General features: G+C 38.7%; 1 protein-coding gene across 6 annotated transcripts in view; it reads right to left on the bottom strand.

The window, feature by feature from the left end:
- Positions 1 to 134: 134 nt before the first annotated feature.
- Positions 135 to 17,862, bottom strand: part of FGF14 (fibroblast growth factor 14) — a 608,954-nt gene continuing 591,226 nt past the window's right edge. For 3 of the 6 annotated variants that reach the window (XM_025874530.2, XM_025874528.2, XM_073894330.1), the window contains exons 4-5: positions 9,240 to 9,438; positions 135 to 6,189 (exon numbers count right to left, since the gene is read on the bottom strand). In XM_025874530.2, coding sequence (XP_025730315.1) covers positions 6,053 to 6,189; positions 9,240 to 9,438 — 336 coding nt within the window. In that variant the 3' untranslated portion in view covers positions 135 to 6,052. The remainder of the gene's footprint in view (positions 6,190 to 9,239; positions 9,439 to 17,862) is intronic. The other 3 variants (XR_012378728.1, XR_012378726.1, XR_012378727.1) reach the window with 3 other exon arrangements.

The raw sequence follows: 17,862 nt of genomic DNA, 5'->3' as shown, positions 1-17,862 counted from the left end.
AAAAGTAGGGTCATGCAAAGAAGTCAAGAAGAGATACTGTGATCCAATGACACCAGTCTCAAAGCTCAAAGGATTAAAAAGAAAAATCTAGAAATGTGTTAAGTAGAAATTACAAATATTCACTCAGTGATAGGAACAAAATGTTTATTTTCTTAATGGTGAAATTTTGCTCTGTATGAAATTCACATTGAATTATGAAAATGTACAATAATTAGGACTTCCCTTACATATTTACAGTTAAATCTACTTACACACATTAGTTTAGGCAACCTTTAATTATTTGGAGCTAAAAAAACCCCACTTTTTTTCTAAATGTGAATTATATTTTGTAAAATCCTAGAATAATGTAACAAAACCATTTTTTCCGCATTGTTTAAGATGAAAATTTTTACTTGGAAATTTTACTTAGTGATGTAAATATTCTAGAGTCATGGCTTGGACTTTATAAGTCAAGTCACCAAAAATAAGGAAAATATGCATCTGCCAAGTTACTTAAAAATTTAATATTGAAAATTATTTAAGAGAAAGTTTATCTGATGCTGACTTTAATAGTACTAATAGTATTCTCATACTTTAATAGATTTATAAAATTGTTCTCTCTATCCTGAGATTATGGAGTGCAACCATATTAGTTGTATCTCTATTGTTGAGTATGTCCCTTGATATATCGGTTTTGTAAAATGAGGGAAATAGAAGTAGTTGAGAAATAATATATTCTTTCCTCCTCTCTATGTAATCGTTTTAAGCCTCAGACCAGCCTGTTGTAATTGTTCACTTTTGATGACTTGATGATGCACCATCATCAGAATTCCCTTCATTATCTAGAAGCCATCGTAATAAAAACGACCTTCAGCCTCCCCTCCTGCAGAACTCTGCTTTCTATAAAGAACCAGAGTAAATATTTTAGACTTTGTGGGCCACATACATCTCTGTTGGATCTTCTTCTCTGTTTGTTTTTAATACTTTAGAACTACTAAAGGGAAAACAGAAAGCAAACTCATTCGGAGCTCACGGGCATTTTTACAAAAACAGACCGTGCTCGATCTGGCTCCCAGCCGTCAGGCAGCATTTTGCCAACCTGAGCTCTCCTGAAGCTGCCCTTAATTTCCTTTGTCTTACCCCGGAATCCTGGGTGTGTCTTATTTTTCTTGCGGTTCTCTACGTTTGTTATCCCTTTTGTTAACAACTACAAAGAAAAGGCTTCTCTTTTTATATTTTCATATAAGAAAAGTGTCCTCAGCATTTACGGTTTCTAGGGAAAAGTTTCGAGACGGAGAAATTATACTAGAAAGTTCGCAATGTGATTTGTTCAAATTTTTTGACAAGGCTGAAAATATATGACAGTCAGCTCTCTCCTGGGTTGATTTAGCTGCAAGTTATTGAACTGAAACTGAGTTATAGAATAAGTCCACCTGGTACCTAATCGCTAATGAATATTTTTCTTTTAAAACAGAAATAGTTTCTTTTTACTTCTTTCTGTCTGCTATAATATTTCGTATGCGTGTATATGATTTTGACTCTAGCAATGCAGTCATCAATAGACCTATTAAGCAGTTATTTAATTTACATGTTTAAGTTGGGAAAAATAAAATACAGTTACATGTAAAGACGTAAATCTTACCCTTCTTCGATGTGATTTTGTATTTTAACTTTTAATTCTGTTACTAAGGTAAAAAACTCCCTCTTTCAAAAAAAGGCAGGGCAGGAACAGACTTGTAGTAGGGGAAGGGTAAATGTGCGAAGCTCATCGGCTTGTTCGAGTCCGTGTGAAGTTGTGGGGAGATGAACGTCCGTTGGGAAGCACGCGACACGTCTGCCGCTGGTGTTGGCATTCACCTTGCTTGTTGGCACACCATTACTGAGGAATTCTTCCACAAGGACTTTTCAGTAAAATTCAGCTAAGGTCCTAAGACCCGGGAGGCTAATATAATTATACCCCATTTTCTCCCGGGACCCCCTTGAGCTCATCTAGATTCCTGCAGCACCTTGAAAGGAATGGCCTCCACCACTTCAAATGCAAACACAATCTTTGCCAGCAAACATCAGGATCAGACGGAATGATAACTGAGGAAAAAAAAAAAATGAATCACCACTCAGCCTTTGCTTGCAGACTCACTATCAAACTCTGAGGCCCTACCCACTACCCAAGAGTCAATAGGCCTTGTGTGCCCCCTTGTAAGCTAAGAAACTTAGTCTAGGAGGTGTATTTTACTCCAGAGTAACACCGTTTGCGTCTGGATGTTGGTATGTTTGTGTTTAGCCAGTTGCTTTCCCTGGAAATAGTCTTGTTCTTAAATACAATCGAAAATAGTTTTCAATTATTTTATTTCCTCCTAAAATGGATTTCTTAGTCAATCTGGTCTCTCCTTCAAACATTAGTTCTCCCTGTAGTATTAGGAATAAAACCTTAAATGAAGTGATACATGTCTAACTTAAGGAACAGGAAGTTGTTGTTGTTGTTGTTTTGTTTTCTAAAAGAAAACCAAATCTAACATTGGTCATCTCGAAAACATCTGACTGTTTTAGTGCTTTAGGCATTAAGTGAGCAACTGGCCAGGTGTGTTAAAAATACTCACTCTGCTTACTCTCCAAGAGGTAAACAATTAGAAGGACTGCAGCAGGAGTCTTGTTGGCCCATTTGTGGAGCTCCTAAAGCTATCTCCTATCCCCAAACAGGGCAGGCAAATGTTTAGGGCAAGAATCTCTAAATTCCGCAGGATTTGTAACGAAATCTTGCTCAGTACCATTTTACTCTTTACATAGGGTGCACCATCTGCATCGCTTCCATAATTTTTCCAAGTAAAGTTGTAGCCAAATATTTTAGAAAGCAAACTTAAAAGAAAATAAAAGTGGTGTCCCCTGTTGGAATATCAAAACAACGAACATTCCCAAGGATTGCAGAGGGATGGGTGAAGCAATCAGCTACCGTAACAGATCAGTAGAAGTAATCCTCCCCTACCAGATAGGCATGCAAAAGGAATGTAACATTAGAGAGACTCGATGCAACTGACATATGTACATGGAGGTACAAAACACACGGTCTGTAGATACAAATGAATTCCATCAGATTTACTATACAGAACATCAATGATGACAGATTGCACTTGCTTAATAACAGCAAACTTAATTTTTGAGGGGAAAAAAAGGTGGCATCTTATCCCAGAAAAATAGCAAGAGAGGTATCATCAAAGAGCTAAAATTTTCTTTGGCATGGTCAAGGGGAACATTGAGTGTACCAACTTATTTACATGACATTTCTCTATATTCATGGGTGAAGCAATGCCATTTTGTTACATAAAGTTGTTTGATGTTTTGTAATATGCCTTCATATCAGTATTTTATTCAATATGTTGTATTTGTGAATACAACAAATGGTATTAAACACAGAAACTGTACAATGCAGACAGACTCTTTGTATGTAAATTGAATAGTACATACCAACAGTTCTTGATACACAGGTCCTACTACATGCAGTTCATCGGTGCTGTGCTCGTCCCATGCAACAGGTGAGACCAGACACAAAGGAAACCGTCTAATTTACAAATAACAAGGACCTGTCAGCAATATGTCTAAACATATATTAGAAGAAAGTATTTGACATCCATTCATAGGGATAAATGCCCTTGGAGACAACTCATATAAAAAACAAAACAGAGGTGCACATTGACATAAATCTCAGTCATTTACAAAAATAAATCTTGTCTTAATTTTAACCAATAAATAGGCTTGCAGGGGGAAAAAAAAATAGCAAGTAGGGCTGATTACCAAAAACAAATAGGTGGGGTTGTTTGGTGTGTACGTGTGTGTGTGTGTGTGTGTGTGTATGTGTGTGTGTTGGGGCAAGCAGTGTCTATAAGCCCATCTAATTGGAATGTCAAGTTAAATAATTCGGTTTGCCACAGATTATAGAATACATGTCTTCCCTAAATAATTGGTTCGTGAAATTCATCTAACGGATTTTAACTCATCCTGTTGAAAACAATAGGCTTTAAAACGGTGTCACAAGAAATCAAGAATGGTTGAAGGAATTGTTTTGTTGTATTCGTACTTTAGCATTATTGACAATAAATCTACTCAAACGTTATGCTAACTTTTTATTTATTAAAATGAAATCCAATATGAAAATGAAGTAAGCATAAACAGTTAAATTTATACTAAATCTTTAATCAGCTAAGCAGGCCAAAATTTTTTAAATGCCGGGCAAGGGCTGTCATGGAGACTTAGGAACGCAAAATAATTTCCCAGGAAATACAGTGCAGGTGCGGGGGGAAAGGGGCGCGGTGGGGGGGGATGGCGACTGGGCCAGCCTTCCTCATGGAAATAATCACAAGAGGCTAGTACATGATCCTGCATATAGTTTTCTATAAATGAGGTTCAGTTTGGTCTCAGTTAACTCTTCTGAGGAGGAAACATTGAATTTTATTAAGTATACACAGAGTTAACAAATATATTTCCAAACAGTTTCGTATTCCACATTTTGAAACTCCTTACATCCCATAGCGAACGTTTTGCATGGTTTCTTCCCTGTGCAGTCAACCATTGGTGGTGGCCTTTCTTAGCGGTTGTCTTCCCTATGCTCGGACTTAGGCAAAAAGGAAATTAAGAAAGCAAAATAAAAGCAAATCAATGGAGTGGACCAAAAACCTGATGTTGGAACGTGTTGGTTTGCCTTGAATTTTATCCAGAAGAATTCAACAGATTGCATTCTGAGCTCATGGCAAGGCACCTCACCCCAGCCACTGGGCAACCGGGGCCCCAAGAAGCTGAGTTACAGGTATGGAGTGGTGAGATACACAGTTCCTGACTCAGCATGCTGAGCTAAAAAAAATAGTTTTTCCTAATATGTCCAGTTTAAAAACTTGTCATTAAACACCAAAAATATTAAAGTCTAATTTAATAACTAACGTTTGCATTGCTGCTGCAGAAAAGAACACAACAGCCGCCTTGCCCATGCTCTGCTGAGTATGAGTGGAACGCAGCCAAAACCGGGGATGGCATTCAGTTCGGGTCATTAAAAACAGGTAGGGTTATATCGGAAATGGATTTAGGTAGCGCAATTCTTGTAGGTTGTAATTATTGAATTTTCTTTTTCTTTTTTCCAAATAATGAGGATCAGTAGATGAAAAATGAACCTTAATCAGGCCTACAAGGCCTACAGAGTTCTTTGGACCCACTTTCTCAAAAACAGTGGGTCTTGCTCGCTGGGCAAGGCAAATGTTACCATTACCAGTAAGCTTGTGATATGTATAAAACACACACACACACAAAGAAACTATAGGGGGAAGGTCAAACACATATCGTAGAGAGCTTCCCCCTGGACTGTGTTTGACCCATTTCTCACCCAGGCAACGCCGTCCTCAAGAGCACAGTATCTGCTACTGGACAGAGCGTATATGTGTGTTTAATCGATAGTGGGAGCCGGAGACAACACTCTTAATCTTTATAGATGCAATTTGTAATAATAGGTTTAGAAGGCTTCCTGATTCCCTGATCGCTCTCCGAACTAGGCCAACTGCCACATTTAAGATTTAGAGGAGTACAATCTCTGCAAAAGGTCACAGACAGTGGAGCGCGCAGCCCTGTAAAAACGGGGAGAAGAGAAATCCATAATAGCACAGGTTTACAGCGTCTAACTAGAAATTACTCAATAGTATTGGTGTGCTACAAAATTGAACTGAAACACATGGATTTCGCTGAAACAGGACTCAAAAAGGATTATGGGTAGCTGTCAGCAGGCAAGGTATCGAGTGTACTTGTGAAGTGTGTCATTCACATGAAGTGTCACGGTCACAGAAAAGATATTAAAAAGGCATTCCATATCTGGTAGGGCATTCCATGGTCTGAGTTTAGCTGGTTGTCCAGGTGTCTTCTTGTTCTGGGGGCGCGACAGGTTGAGATTTATCCGCTTGCAACCAAGAAGTTCGAGACAGCCGAGAGCAAGCCTCGGCTTGCTTCCAGCCGCTCCTCAGCCACGGGAGCAGGAATGTCTGGCAAGGATAAATCACTCAACTGTGCTCAGGACGAGAAAGTCACAACACCTGTGAGGATCTGGCTATGTCGTCTTACTTTTGTTGACTGGTTTGCCGCCATTCATTATTGCCGATGCGCTTGTGCTTTTACTCGGCGTCACCCCGGCCTTCGGGACCGTTTCTCCGACGTCATGCAAAGACGGTTCTCGGTACATGGCAACTGGTGACAGGCAGGAGGGCATGAAGGAGGGAGGGAAGGAGACATGACCTGGTTAGTTTCGAGCACGGCCAGTCCTTACGCGCCTGGAGTAAAGGCACCCCGCGCAGCAGAGGGAATTGCTGTGTTGAAGCCCTCATTTCCCGCCCCCCTCCCCCCGAGGCAGAAATGACTTCCTTTGCATTCTCTGGTTTATAGAACTAAAATATGGACATGGGTGCGCTGGGTTTCGATCTAGGAGACGAGGTTTAAACAGGAGCTGTGGCCTCTTCGTGCGCCTCAGCTGTAAGGCGCACGCGCGCGCTCACACACAGTGTGGGGGGCGGGCGAGCACTTAACCGACTTCCCTTTGTACAACCAGGAAAACGCAGACTTCCCTTCCAGGGCACGCCGGTGTCAACCCCTGAACCCCCTCGTTCCCGTTTATCTTTGCGAGGCCAGGTACGTACACCCTAGATCATTACATTATTTTTCTCTCAAGTGGTTCAAAAGCAACACAATCACACTAGTGTCAACTTCAAAGCTGTCCCCAAGCAATGACCAAGATCTCACTTTCCTGAAGCCAGGGCCTTCTGGCGATCAGCCTTTAGATTTCCTCTCCGTCCATCACGGAAACTGAAGTCACGGGTGGGGCATTTTGTATTTTTATGCCTCGTATTCTGATAGCTTGTTAAAAATAAGGCAGAGGCACAGAGTGGCAAGAGAGCAAGTGGGAGCGATGTGCGAGTGAGCACTGAGGAGTTGCTGGAGGCGTATCCAGTGGCGCAGTTAGTCACAGCAGTTCATGTGGCTTTTTGGCAACTGACTCTAGGGAATCCTGTCCTACGACATGTAACACTGGGGGGAAATCCACCGAGTTGGAATCATCTGCCATCAGAAACACTAGTGAATTAGAGCTGTCTAACCTGCTGTTTAGGCTTTGGAGAGGGTTTCGTTTATACGATATTTTATGAAGAGACTCTCTGTCTCTTCGTGGCCGGGTGGGTGGACTATCATGGACATTTTCCACGCTCAAGGTGGTAGATCTATAGCTCTTGGGTCAGTGCACCATGTGGATTCTCAGCAGCACACAGCTCTGAAAGCACACGTGTGCACCAGACCTGCGTGAGATGAGTCTGCAAGGTACTAAAAGGGATTAATCCATATCCTTGAAGCGCTTTCCAATCTCTCACCCCTGCTACTAATTCAGTTAGGAGACAATGGCGTCAGAGCATTAACCTTGACTGTCCATGTGGTGAAGTTGTGTGAGAGATATGAATGCCCCAGAGCATCAGTGATTAATCAAGTACCTAATTTGCCCTAACGTTTCCAATCATATAATTTACATCCTGTATGGGGTTTGAAAGTTTGAAATTAATCTTCCTCTATAAATTACACTATGTGATAACCTCTGTCATTATAATACCCCCTTAGTTATTTTTAGGGTACTTCTGTCAATTATTTGAAAATACTGTTTCTCTCTGCCTCTGAAGTCCATGAACGCACAACGCACACATACACACAACTGTTCAGTGTATGATTCAAATACCAAGTGATATTATTACACCCAACATCTCAGTCTTAGATATTTCCTGTCAGATATACAAAAATAGCTGGTCTCCAGCTTTTGCCTCAGTTAAGAGACATAAAGGCCCTTTTGGTTTTCATTATGTTTATGCAACTAGAAGATAAGGTTTTAGAATTTAGTTATAGTTCATATCTGTTCATATTCAAAACAAAAGTTAATGCAAAGAGACAAAGCAAGGTGGCAAATAAACAAGATTTATGGACTTAGTTTTCAAATGTTTCATTTGCATTTGAATATTGGTGAGTCTGATGGTCTCCATTCACGTAAAACAGTAAGGCCAAATCACAGAGGTGTTACTTTGGAAGGACAGTAAAACCGTCTCATTTCTTATTTCTACTCTAATTGTCTGATGATCTATCATATAATGAGAATAATTCACTCATATTTCAGACTCTGGCACAATTTCTCCTTTCCTAGATAGGCCCTGGTGGCGAATTGTCTAGGTTTCAGTGACTTGTTCTATAGGCAAATTTAGTCATGGGGATAGTAAGCCATCATTGTCGAAATTATAAAGATGGTATTAACCAACAAGAGTGGTTTTCCGAGCATAGGCAAAGTGAAAGCTGAATTATACACCCACAAATGTATAATTAACCTTCAATCTTTGGAATTATCTTATTCCTATATAGAGAAGATGGATTATAAAACCAATATACATTTTCTCTTGATGGCTAAACCTTTCCTCTAGGAACAAAAAATGAAAAGAAAAGCAAACTAAGTTAGATGGAAGTGTTTACTGAATTATCGTAGGTCTGCTTTTCTGCGAAAGGTAGAAGTATTTGAATAGACAACACTTCTGAAATGCCTCGAGATGAATTTTTTTTTCTAGTTCTCGAATACTATATAGATAAGGTAAATGGCACTTCTGTCAGAATCCTTAATGAAAAAGGTGCAGAAGTTTCTGATTAATTAGCAACGCTTTAGAGCCTGCTCTCTGGGAATCTGATCAAAGTGAACATGAAAGTTTCATTGTTTACAGGTGCATATAGAAGAAGGCAGTGCCACACCGAGTTTACTAAACAAGTGTTTACAGCTTGAAGGGAGATAGCTGACATCAACAAGCTCTTTAAAGGCCAAGAGAGTAACTCTTTATTTTCTGTAATTATAGTAATTCACAAGTATGTGATTACTTTCAGCTGGATACTATCAAAATGGGCAAATACTTATATTCCATACTTTTCAAAACCTAGCTATATGTGTATATATGTGATATATTTTTATATACTCTGTCAATTTGTGTATATATGTATATGTGTGTATATATTATATATCTAAAAATGTATAAACACACACACACACATATATATATAAAGTGTACAAATCTTAAATTCATAATTTAAGTAGACATCTGTGTGACAACCACCCAGATCAAGATACGGAAAATTTCCAGCATTCTCTGAGGGTTCCTTGTGGCCAATGTAGAGTTAGCAATGGGAAAAATGAATGTGTCATAGACTGAGAGGGATAATGTTCACATAACACTCACCTTCCAATGGCTTGGGTAGAAAATGAGCTGCTGGTTTGGTTTTCTTTACTCTGTTTCCTTTCATGACTTGCCCTTCCTTATTCAATCCCAAAAACCAGGCTCTACCAGATTCCTGTTGTCTGTATAGCATAGATGAGTAGATTACATAATAGTTTTCAAAAACAGATTCTTTAAACTTGCATTCAGGGGTAAAAAGTTCCTGTCGAGAGAAGAGGAAGAAAAGACAGTTAGAGAAAAGAATGGGAACTTCTCTGAACTTTTTCTTTATTCCTCCAGAAACTTGTCCGCCAGGCTGAAGGAGTCAGCCCTGGGGCAGGGATGACCTGGCTGCACCTTGTCCTGCATGAACTATTTGTCCATGTACTTTTTTCAGTATACAATGAATAGAGAAGAATCTGCTACTCCTGGGAATATATGCATAGGCGACACTACACATATCTTTTCACAAGAAACTAGGAGACCTGAGCAAACTCAGAACAGTCTCGTTGAAACAGAGTATGATTCAACCAGAATATAACCAGAAAAAGCACAACAAAGTAGCATCATATATTTACCATAGGCTAAACAAAAATAAAACCTATACTTACGGTATTTGCTCATCTATTTTCAATATTTCCATAGGAATCATTATATGCTACCCTGGTAGTCGCTAGCGGTGCCCTGGATCACTAATATGATAGGGTGATACGTTTTACCTACAAAGACACAAACCGAAGCCTGACACCAAAACCATGAGGATCAGCGGGCGCACAAACTAGCCGCTGGAGCTGAGGCTGGATGTTGTTTTAGCAGGCTGTAGTGACAGGAGCTAGAAATAAAGATCCAATTCTAGGCTTTGGAGCCCCACCGGAATTCTTGAAGAGAAACATCAGAAGCTGCCCTGACTGCTGTCCACCCGGCGTTTCTGGAGAGGGTAACATGAATTAAGTGCCGTGACTCTCAATGCCACGATCCCCACTGATGGGCAGCACAAAACTTACTACCTTATGATTATCATTAATGACATAAATATTCATAGGCGACTTTTACACACTTCTAAACTTTAGCCGACAAAGGCATTTCTGACACACCTCTATTAAAAATAATTTAAGGGACGCCTGGGTGGCTCAGTCGGTTAAGCTGCTGCCTTTGGGATCCTGGGATCGAGCCCCGCATCGGGCTCCTTGCTCAGCGGGGAGTCTGCTTCTCCCTCCGCCTGCCACTGCCCCCTGCTTGCGCGCTCTCTCTCTCTCTGACAAATAAATAAAATCTTTAAAAAATAAAAATAATTTAAAAATTCAACCTTCCTAATTATAGACATGGAAGCCACTTAACTTGTCTTTGTGACTATTTTAAATAGTTCAACAGTGTGCTATTTTATGTATATGAAATATAGATGCAAAAACAGCTTTCTTGTCACTGATCTTTTAAAAAAAAAACCACTGTACTTGAAAAAAAATTCACCTTAATAGATTTTTATGACGCAGAAAATAACTTTTCTTTTCAAACGTTATTTTCTGTACACATTCTGAAAAACACATCCTTTAGGGACTAAAAATAAAACTTGTCAGAGTTAAAGTTATACTAACCATAATAAGGAATGTGACATTATTGCCTGTAGAAAGGTTCTTTCAATATTTCTCATGAGAGTGTGAATTATCAAATGGTGTCTCTTGCTGGATACAATTTATTCAGAGTGCCCCATTACTTACTTTAAATCACTGAAAGCTAATAGTTTTCCAAGGGGAACAGGTTTTGTTAATGGCAGATGCTTCTCATGACAAAGATAAACAGATCCAGTGATTAATTCGATGAGATTAAAAGTAGCCAAAAGATGGGCTTGGACACTCCTAAAGGAACTTACATAGGCCTTCATTTCTTCTAGATGATGCTAGCTCAGGTTTGAATGAGATCCCATCTAAATAAATGTTCTGGCTTTCCACGAAATCCTGTTTTTCCAAATATCACCTCATTACTTCTCTTGCTAATAAACGACAGTCTCGGTTAATCAGGCCACGGCGCAGAGGGACAGCTGACTAAAGCGTGCGTGTTCACACATTTGTGGTGAGGGAAATAAAGTGGAATGCTATAAAACTGGCTTGTCCTCAAAAGACTAATAAATACAACATATTGTTTGCGCACCTTCCATGACAGATTGGACTTCAGTGTGTCACTTGTCTTTTACTGAGACAGGCCAAGGCAACCATCTGAGTATATTACTTGAGACGAGTTACAACTCATCTCAAAACCAGCTGGGAGTGGAGTGGCGCAAAGCTGACCAGATAGACCATGCCATTGACTGACCTTTACCCAGAGACACCAGGGCCTCTTAACTCTGGAAAAACAGTTCCACAGAGAAGTCAACCCACTCCCATCTGATCCCCACTGTCTTGATGTAGGATGACGGCATTACCATCAGCAAATGAGGTGTGCACGGTCTTTTCTCTAAGTTGCATGTGAAGGAGAACGAAGAGCCTCGATGAGGAAGAAGTCATTTGTTTTCAGAGTATACCTTAAGAACATCTGACACTAAGTCTTTTTAGATAAAATGTTTGTCTTTGGGGACTCTGAGGAAGTCATTCCACATCCTCTTTCTGGGAGCTGGGCCAGTGACTTCACAGATATATGGATAGGAAGGTAGATTAATGTGATAGGGGCTTGGACACTCTGATAATTACATAGGCTTTCTTATGAGCAAGTGGTAGATAGGCAGACATTCCTTCTTGAATAAGCAAGGGAATGATGACATAGTCCGATGAGTATTTTATGGACACACATCTATTGTCAATGTGGAGGCAGGTTCTGAGACATTAGTAACACTTATACACTGACATGTTGAAGCCCAATCTCTTGCAAAATGGACCGGAAAATTGTACAACACGTGTATATGTATGTTCACTTTAGTAACTAGTATTAAAATAATTATCAAGAGAGAAATATCACCAGAATTATGACGCCTTGTTAAATTGAGTTCTGAACCTCCCAGTAGCCCAGATGGAAACAGAAAGTCTGTATGTTCTAAAAATTCTTGAAGAGAGAAAATCTTTTCTTTTTCTCGGGACTAACTTCTAAAAGGTATTTCCTTGCAAGGAAAAAGTGGCATTGAGCGAATGAACAAAACATAACACAGAAACATAACGTGTTCTTGATAATAACTGTACAGTTAACCCGGTCACAGTTTTGTGTCTGAGTCCCACAGTATGCTTCAGGGGGACAGATGGAATGAAAAGTCCCACAGGTGGACACTGTAGCTGATGAGATCCCTAGGGGACATGTGCCCAGCAGGGGTCACAAACTCAATGCCTCTACTGACCAGGTGGACACAAGAGAGAAGCGCCTGCTATGAGGTTACATGTGCCCCCTACTCGGGCTCAGTGTTGAAGAGACAGAATGGTAGAAAAGAAAAACCTTAGATCTTTACTTAAGTCTGGTTTTCCAAAGGAAATAAGAAAATCAGGTTTCTAGATAAAATTTCCTTTTAATGGTGGCAACTATTTCTTAGTTCTTGTTTCTGTTTTTCGATAGTGTGTAGACCAAGGGTCAGAGATGGGACCCATGAGCCTGAGGTGTGCGACCCCCAACACAGAGAAGCCAAAGTACTAAAGAAAGAAGGAACCCCAGGTGGCTTAGCAACGCAGCCCTAACCAACCGTATGGTTTTGATACATTTGAGTAATACGATGAGAGTACCAGTGAAATGCTCTAAAACCGGCAGTGATAATATGAGAATGCTTATTTAAATTTAAGCTTAAATATAAGCTCTCAGAGACTGCCAAAACGAAATAGATATGGAGTTTGGTGTGTCTTTTTCTCGTCTTGCCTGCCTATATTTAGAACCCCCGATACCACAACAAAATCAACAACAGTTGAGTTCCAGCGGAAGCTTAGATATTAATTTGTACCACTGCCAGACGAAATCATCCACTCACAGAATAGACAAACAGAACAATCAGACAAAAATTTTGTATCTCCCTTTATGTTGTGGTTGTTCTCAATTGAAAGCACCATCTGTGGTGTACTTATTATCTTAACAGTAGGGGCAGAATTCCTCTCTGAGGGAAATGCCTTTGTTTAGGAAAATACCCTGATGGGCCATTTGCATGTACAAAGCAAGGCTTCTGGGTTCAGGATGAAAGAAGAGGGTGGAGGGAAGGGAAGGCCCATGTTCCATAATCCATAACCAGGAAGAGCTATAAACCCAGATGACTCAGGATTAACCATAACCTAAGAACTAGAAGTGACCATGAGGGTCTAAGTCAGTGGTCCAGCCAACTGCAGACCAAGGGCCAGATATAGCCGCTTGCCTGTTCTTGTAGCTCACGCTCCGAAGTTCAGGGGTGAATTGTCGAGACAGAGACTGTATGGCCTGCAAAGTCTACAATGTTCACTGTATGGTGATTTGCCAAAAATTTTTGCCAACTCTGATCTAAGCTACATTTTGAGGATTTCGCAATCTAGATAAATGGGGCGGGGCTGTTCATCTCATTTCAAATTACTGAAGAGCTAAGTATTCCCAAACCGAACTTGGATTGCACTTATTTTCATATATACAAATGTAAACCATTTGAAAGAATTTTCACGAGTTTCGTCCCTGGAAGAGCGCATACAGTGTATTATGAGCTGGGGTTTCTGGTAAGGATACACAAGTAGTAGCCTGCAAATTCCTTTAGTCCCAGCATCATCTAGGACTAAATGAAAATTTACGTTTTGGTTAATATCTACAAGTTTGCCTACCAACAGCACGACCACCACCTCCGTTGTTTCCAAAGGAAAATATAAAAATAGGCATTCCAGATACATTTACAGCATTTATTAGAATACATGGCAAATCTAAAATAAATTAAAAAGAGAGGGTAGGGAAATATTCGACATACACTAGCACATAGCACATAATAAACACACAATAAGTAATTGCTGTTAATATTCTATTAACCTCTATATTTCAGAGTCATCCAAAAGCTCAGTCCCCTCCCATCAACATCTCAGTAATGACTCTGACCCTGAACTTTGGAGTATTTCTCCCCAGGCTTAAGCCCAGAGAAGGAGGGAGCCTCAGATTCCAAGTTCTTCCTTGAAGAACAGTAACAAATCATAAAGGTTTCTTGCAAATGTCAAGTAAGATAATAGAGGTGCAAAATGATTTGTAAACTATACATTGAGTTGTAAACTCTAGTTATATTGATAGTTATATTTATAAGCTAGACATAGAATCGCAAAGTGCAACTCGAACGTTCACTGTTCTTATGGACGGTGAAGTAGTGATTTAATTATTCCTTCTAGGTTTCAACACAACAGACATTCCTACATACAGGAATCCCAAAGATCCATTTAACCAGAATTCTCAGTTTTTTTCTTCCTTTTCTACTCTTCAGAGATGTCATCTACTAGAATTTGTAGAATTCTCTGAGGTCAGCAGAGAATTATCCCATTCTCCTTCACCTCTGTAGTTTCAAAATCAATGGTATGCTTTAATGATACCACTTTGATCCTGGCTAGCTCTAAAAAAGAAATGCAAAGCATCCTTAAGATTACATATAAGGGAAGAATGTTCTGACCTTTGAGAAGAATTTGCAGTTGTGAATTTGGGGACAAAACAGAATTTGTAGTTAACACTCAAAAGCAGACAATTGAGTTGACTAACGTATTTACCTGAAACTCTACATAATCAAATATTCATAATACTAGACTATGACGAATGCCTACAGGAAGAAAAAAAACTAGCCAGTTGTTTGTGTGTGCACTTCAAACTAAAGCATAATTACATTTGTGTTTAAGAGACAGCTTTCATTTGATTACAGGACCCAGGGGTTTGAAGTATATTCTTACCAACAAAGAAGTCTCTCGGTACTTATATTTCTAGGTCCAGAAGCTGTTACTTAAGTAGTTTCTGGAGGAAAAAATTGTAAATGAAGACATTTTCTTTTTCTTTCTTTTTGCTAGGAAAGATACTATTTGACATTTAGAGATACTATAAATACAAAGATTTATCTTTAGACATATTAATTGATATATTTATTAAATATATTAATTTATTATATAATATTGAATAAATATTTTCTTTTTATGACTTATTGACATACTTGTTTAGAATCATGGCAAGAACACAATTTAGTTATTGTAATGATTAAATATTAAATAATTTAATTATTTTATTTATTTATATAACTGTGTTTTTGTATATTTTCATATATACTATATATACATATATAAAAATCCTCAAATGTATACATAAGGAGAATATATGTATGTCCCTGCTATTCAGGGACTAAATAGCAACTTCACCTGGGAATTTGGCAGAGATGCAGAATCTGGGGCCCCACTGCAGACCTACTAAATCAGAATTTGCATTTTAACAAGACTCCGGGTGATCTGTATGCATATTAGAGCTCAGGAAGCATTGGAGTAAGTTCTTATTACCATTAATAAATTAATAAATGTTCACAGATTTTTAGAAAATATCAATTAAACTGGTATCAATCATAAGCTTGCTACCATTTCTTAACATTAGTATAAAATTTATTAAGGCAAGAAAATGGAAACAAAAATATGAAGTATTTGCAGCACATCTTTAATTAAGAATTTTAAGATTACAAATAAAAATATGTGCCCACTGGTTCTATAACATTAAATCTGTTTTCTCTAGAGTATAGACATGGTTAAATTCTGAAAATAATAATGCTGTAACATGAACAGATGGTATCAGTGCTTTAAATATTAGCCAAAAACTTATAAAATAAATACGCTTAAGAAAGTATTGATACAACCATACACCACCCTTACATATCTGTCGGTGCACAACAGTGAAATCTTCAACATAATAATGTTGCTATCATTATATATATATAATAATAATATATTATATATATTAACATAATAATAATAATGTTAATAACCTTTACTAATACTTAAATTATGTATACTCTGCACCAGGCACTGTGCTACACACTTTACATAATCAATGAATTTAATCCTCACTATAATTCTATGGGGTTGGTGTATATTATTATCTTCATTTTAGAAATGAAGTAATTGATCATAGAGAGTTAAATAGCTTGCCCAAATACATTTCTTTTCATCAAGGTAAATATATTTAACTATTCCTACTCATTTATCATATTGTTCAGCTGAAAATATTTACTTTTTTAGATATGTGATCAATTGCAAAAATGGCCCGTATTCTTCACCCTCCCCTGGATCTATGCCCATTAGTATGTAATTTTGATACATCCTCCCACCATGAGCCAAGGTGAAGAAAGTAGAGGATTGACAAACACTTGGGCACCTGGACTTGCCTTTTCAACCTCCTATACAGCCATGACAGCATGCCTGGGCTAACCTGCTTGAGGAGAGACATAGGTGAAGCAGAGCCAACTGCTCCAACCTACGCTAGCCTATTTCCAGACACACGTTCAAGTCCTGCCCGAGATCTACAGAGCTACTTAGCCCAGCTGCACCTGACCCCCGTGCACAAGCTATACACACTTAACTGTTACATGCCACATCATCTCTTGTAGTTGTTTGTTATATGGTTACAGAAAGGCAACTGATAACTGATACAGACAATTGCTAATTCAACTGAATTACTCCTTCAACTAAAACAGAAAATGTGTATCTTATCTGCTGATCTTTATACCTATGCCTACATGTGGAAGAAAATATAGATGGAAAATAGTAATGAATGATGTAAGCTATCATGCTGGCAAAGGTGACACATCTCTAAATAATTGTGGAGAGGAAAAAGTAAATTCCTGAGAGTATGAAAAAAAAAAAAAGAAACAGGAAAACACAAGCGCTCAAAATGAATCTCTTCTCCCCTTCACCCAGCCTGTGCACAACTTTTTCCCCCATTGGCCAAGTAAAGAAATATTGAATAAAACAGAAATTGGGTTGGCTGCCATCTGTTGTCAACCATCCCCCTAGAAAAACACAATCCATGGCTGTCATAAATTCCCAAGGGCAGGGCTGGAATGGGATGAGGGTGTCGTAGTGGGTGGTGTTGTGAGTAAAACTGAGCTCTCTCAGATCAAATGTGTCCTGCTGTTTTGTCACACGTCAGCTTCCCAATGGTGTACTTCTCCAACATATGTGGGGTCATATGCTAACTATACTGAACTTTCCCTAAAAAAAGAAACGTGAAACTGACAGTGCTTTATGTGAAGAGAATCAGACTGAATGAACATAATCAAATCCAGAAAAAGTGCTGCTACTAGTATTAAAAAATGTTCTGGAAGATCTGAGTGAATGACGTCAACAGATATCCATCCATGCACGCGGGAATATATGCAAGTTTCTTGGTCTGACAGATACTCAGAGGCTTCATCAAAACAGAGCTTAGTGATGTCTCAAAGTCGGATTATCAGTGCTGTCTCACCTTCCATTGTAAGGATTTTACAGATTTGTAATTTTGTTACAGCAGAAGTATCAAATGAAACCAACTTTATATAGAAACTAACCATGACAACGTCAGTGAATGTTTTAGAACATTTTAGAAATAGGGTTATCTCATTCGAAAGGTAAATAATAGAATATATTACATAGTCTCCATCGTAATACTATGTAAAGTATGGTTCAGGGACCTCTGTCCAGCTACAAATTGTTTATTCCCTGTCTGCAATGAAACAAGTACAGAAATTGAGCAAAAACAC

Source organism: Callorhinus ursinus, unplaced genomic scaffold (genome assembly GCF_003265705.2).
Source record: "Callorhinus ursinus isolate GAN/ISIS: 27379988/994484 unplaced genomic scaffold, GSC_fseal_2.0 scaffold7, whole genome shotgun sequence".
Classification (NCBI taxonomy): Eukaryota; Metazoa; Chordata; class Mammalia; order Carnivora; family Otariidae; genus Callorhinus; species Callorhinus ursinus.
Note: the sequence above shows the minus strand (reverse complement) of the source record. Positions and strands in the feature narration are given on the sequence as shown.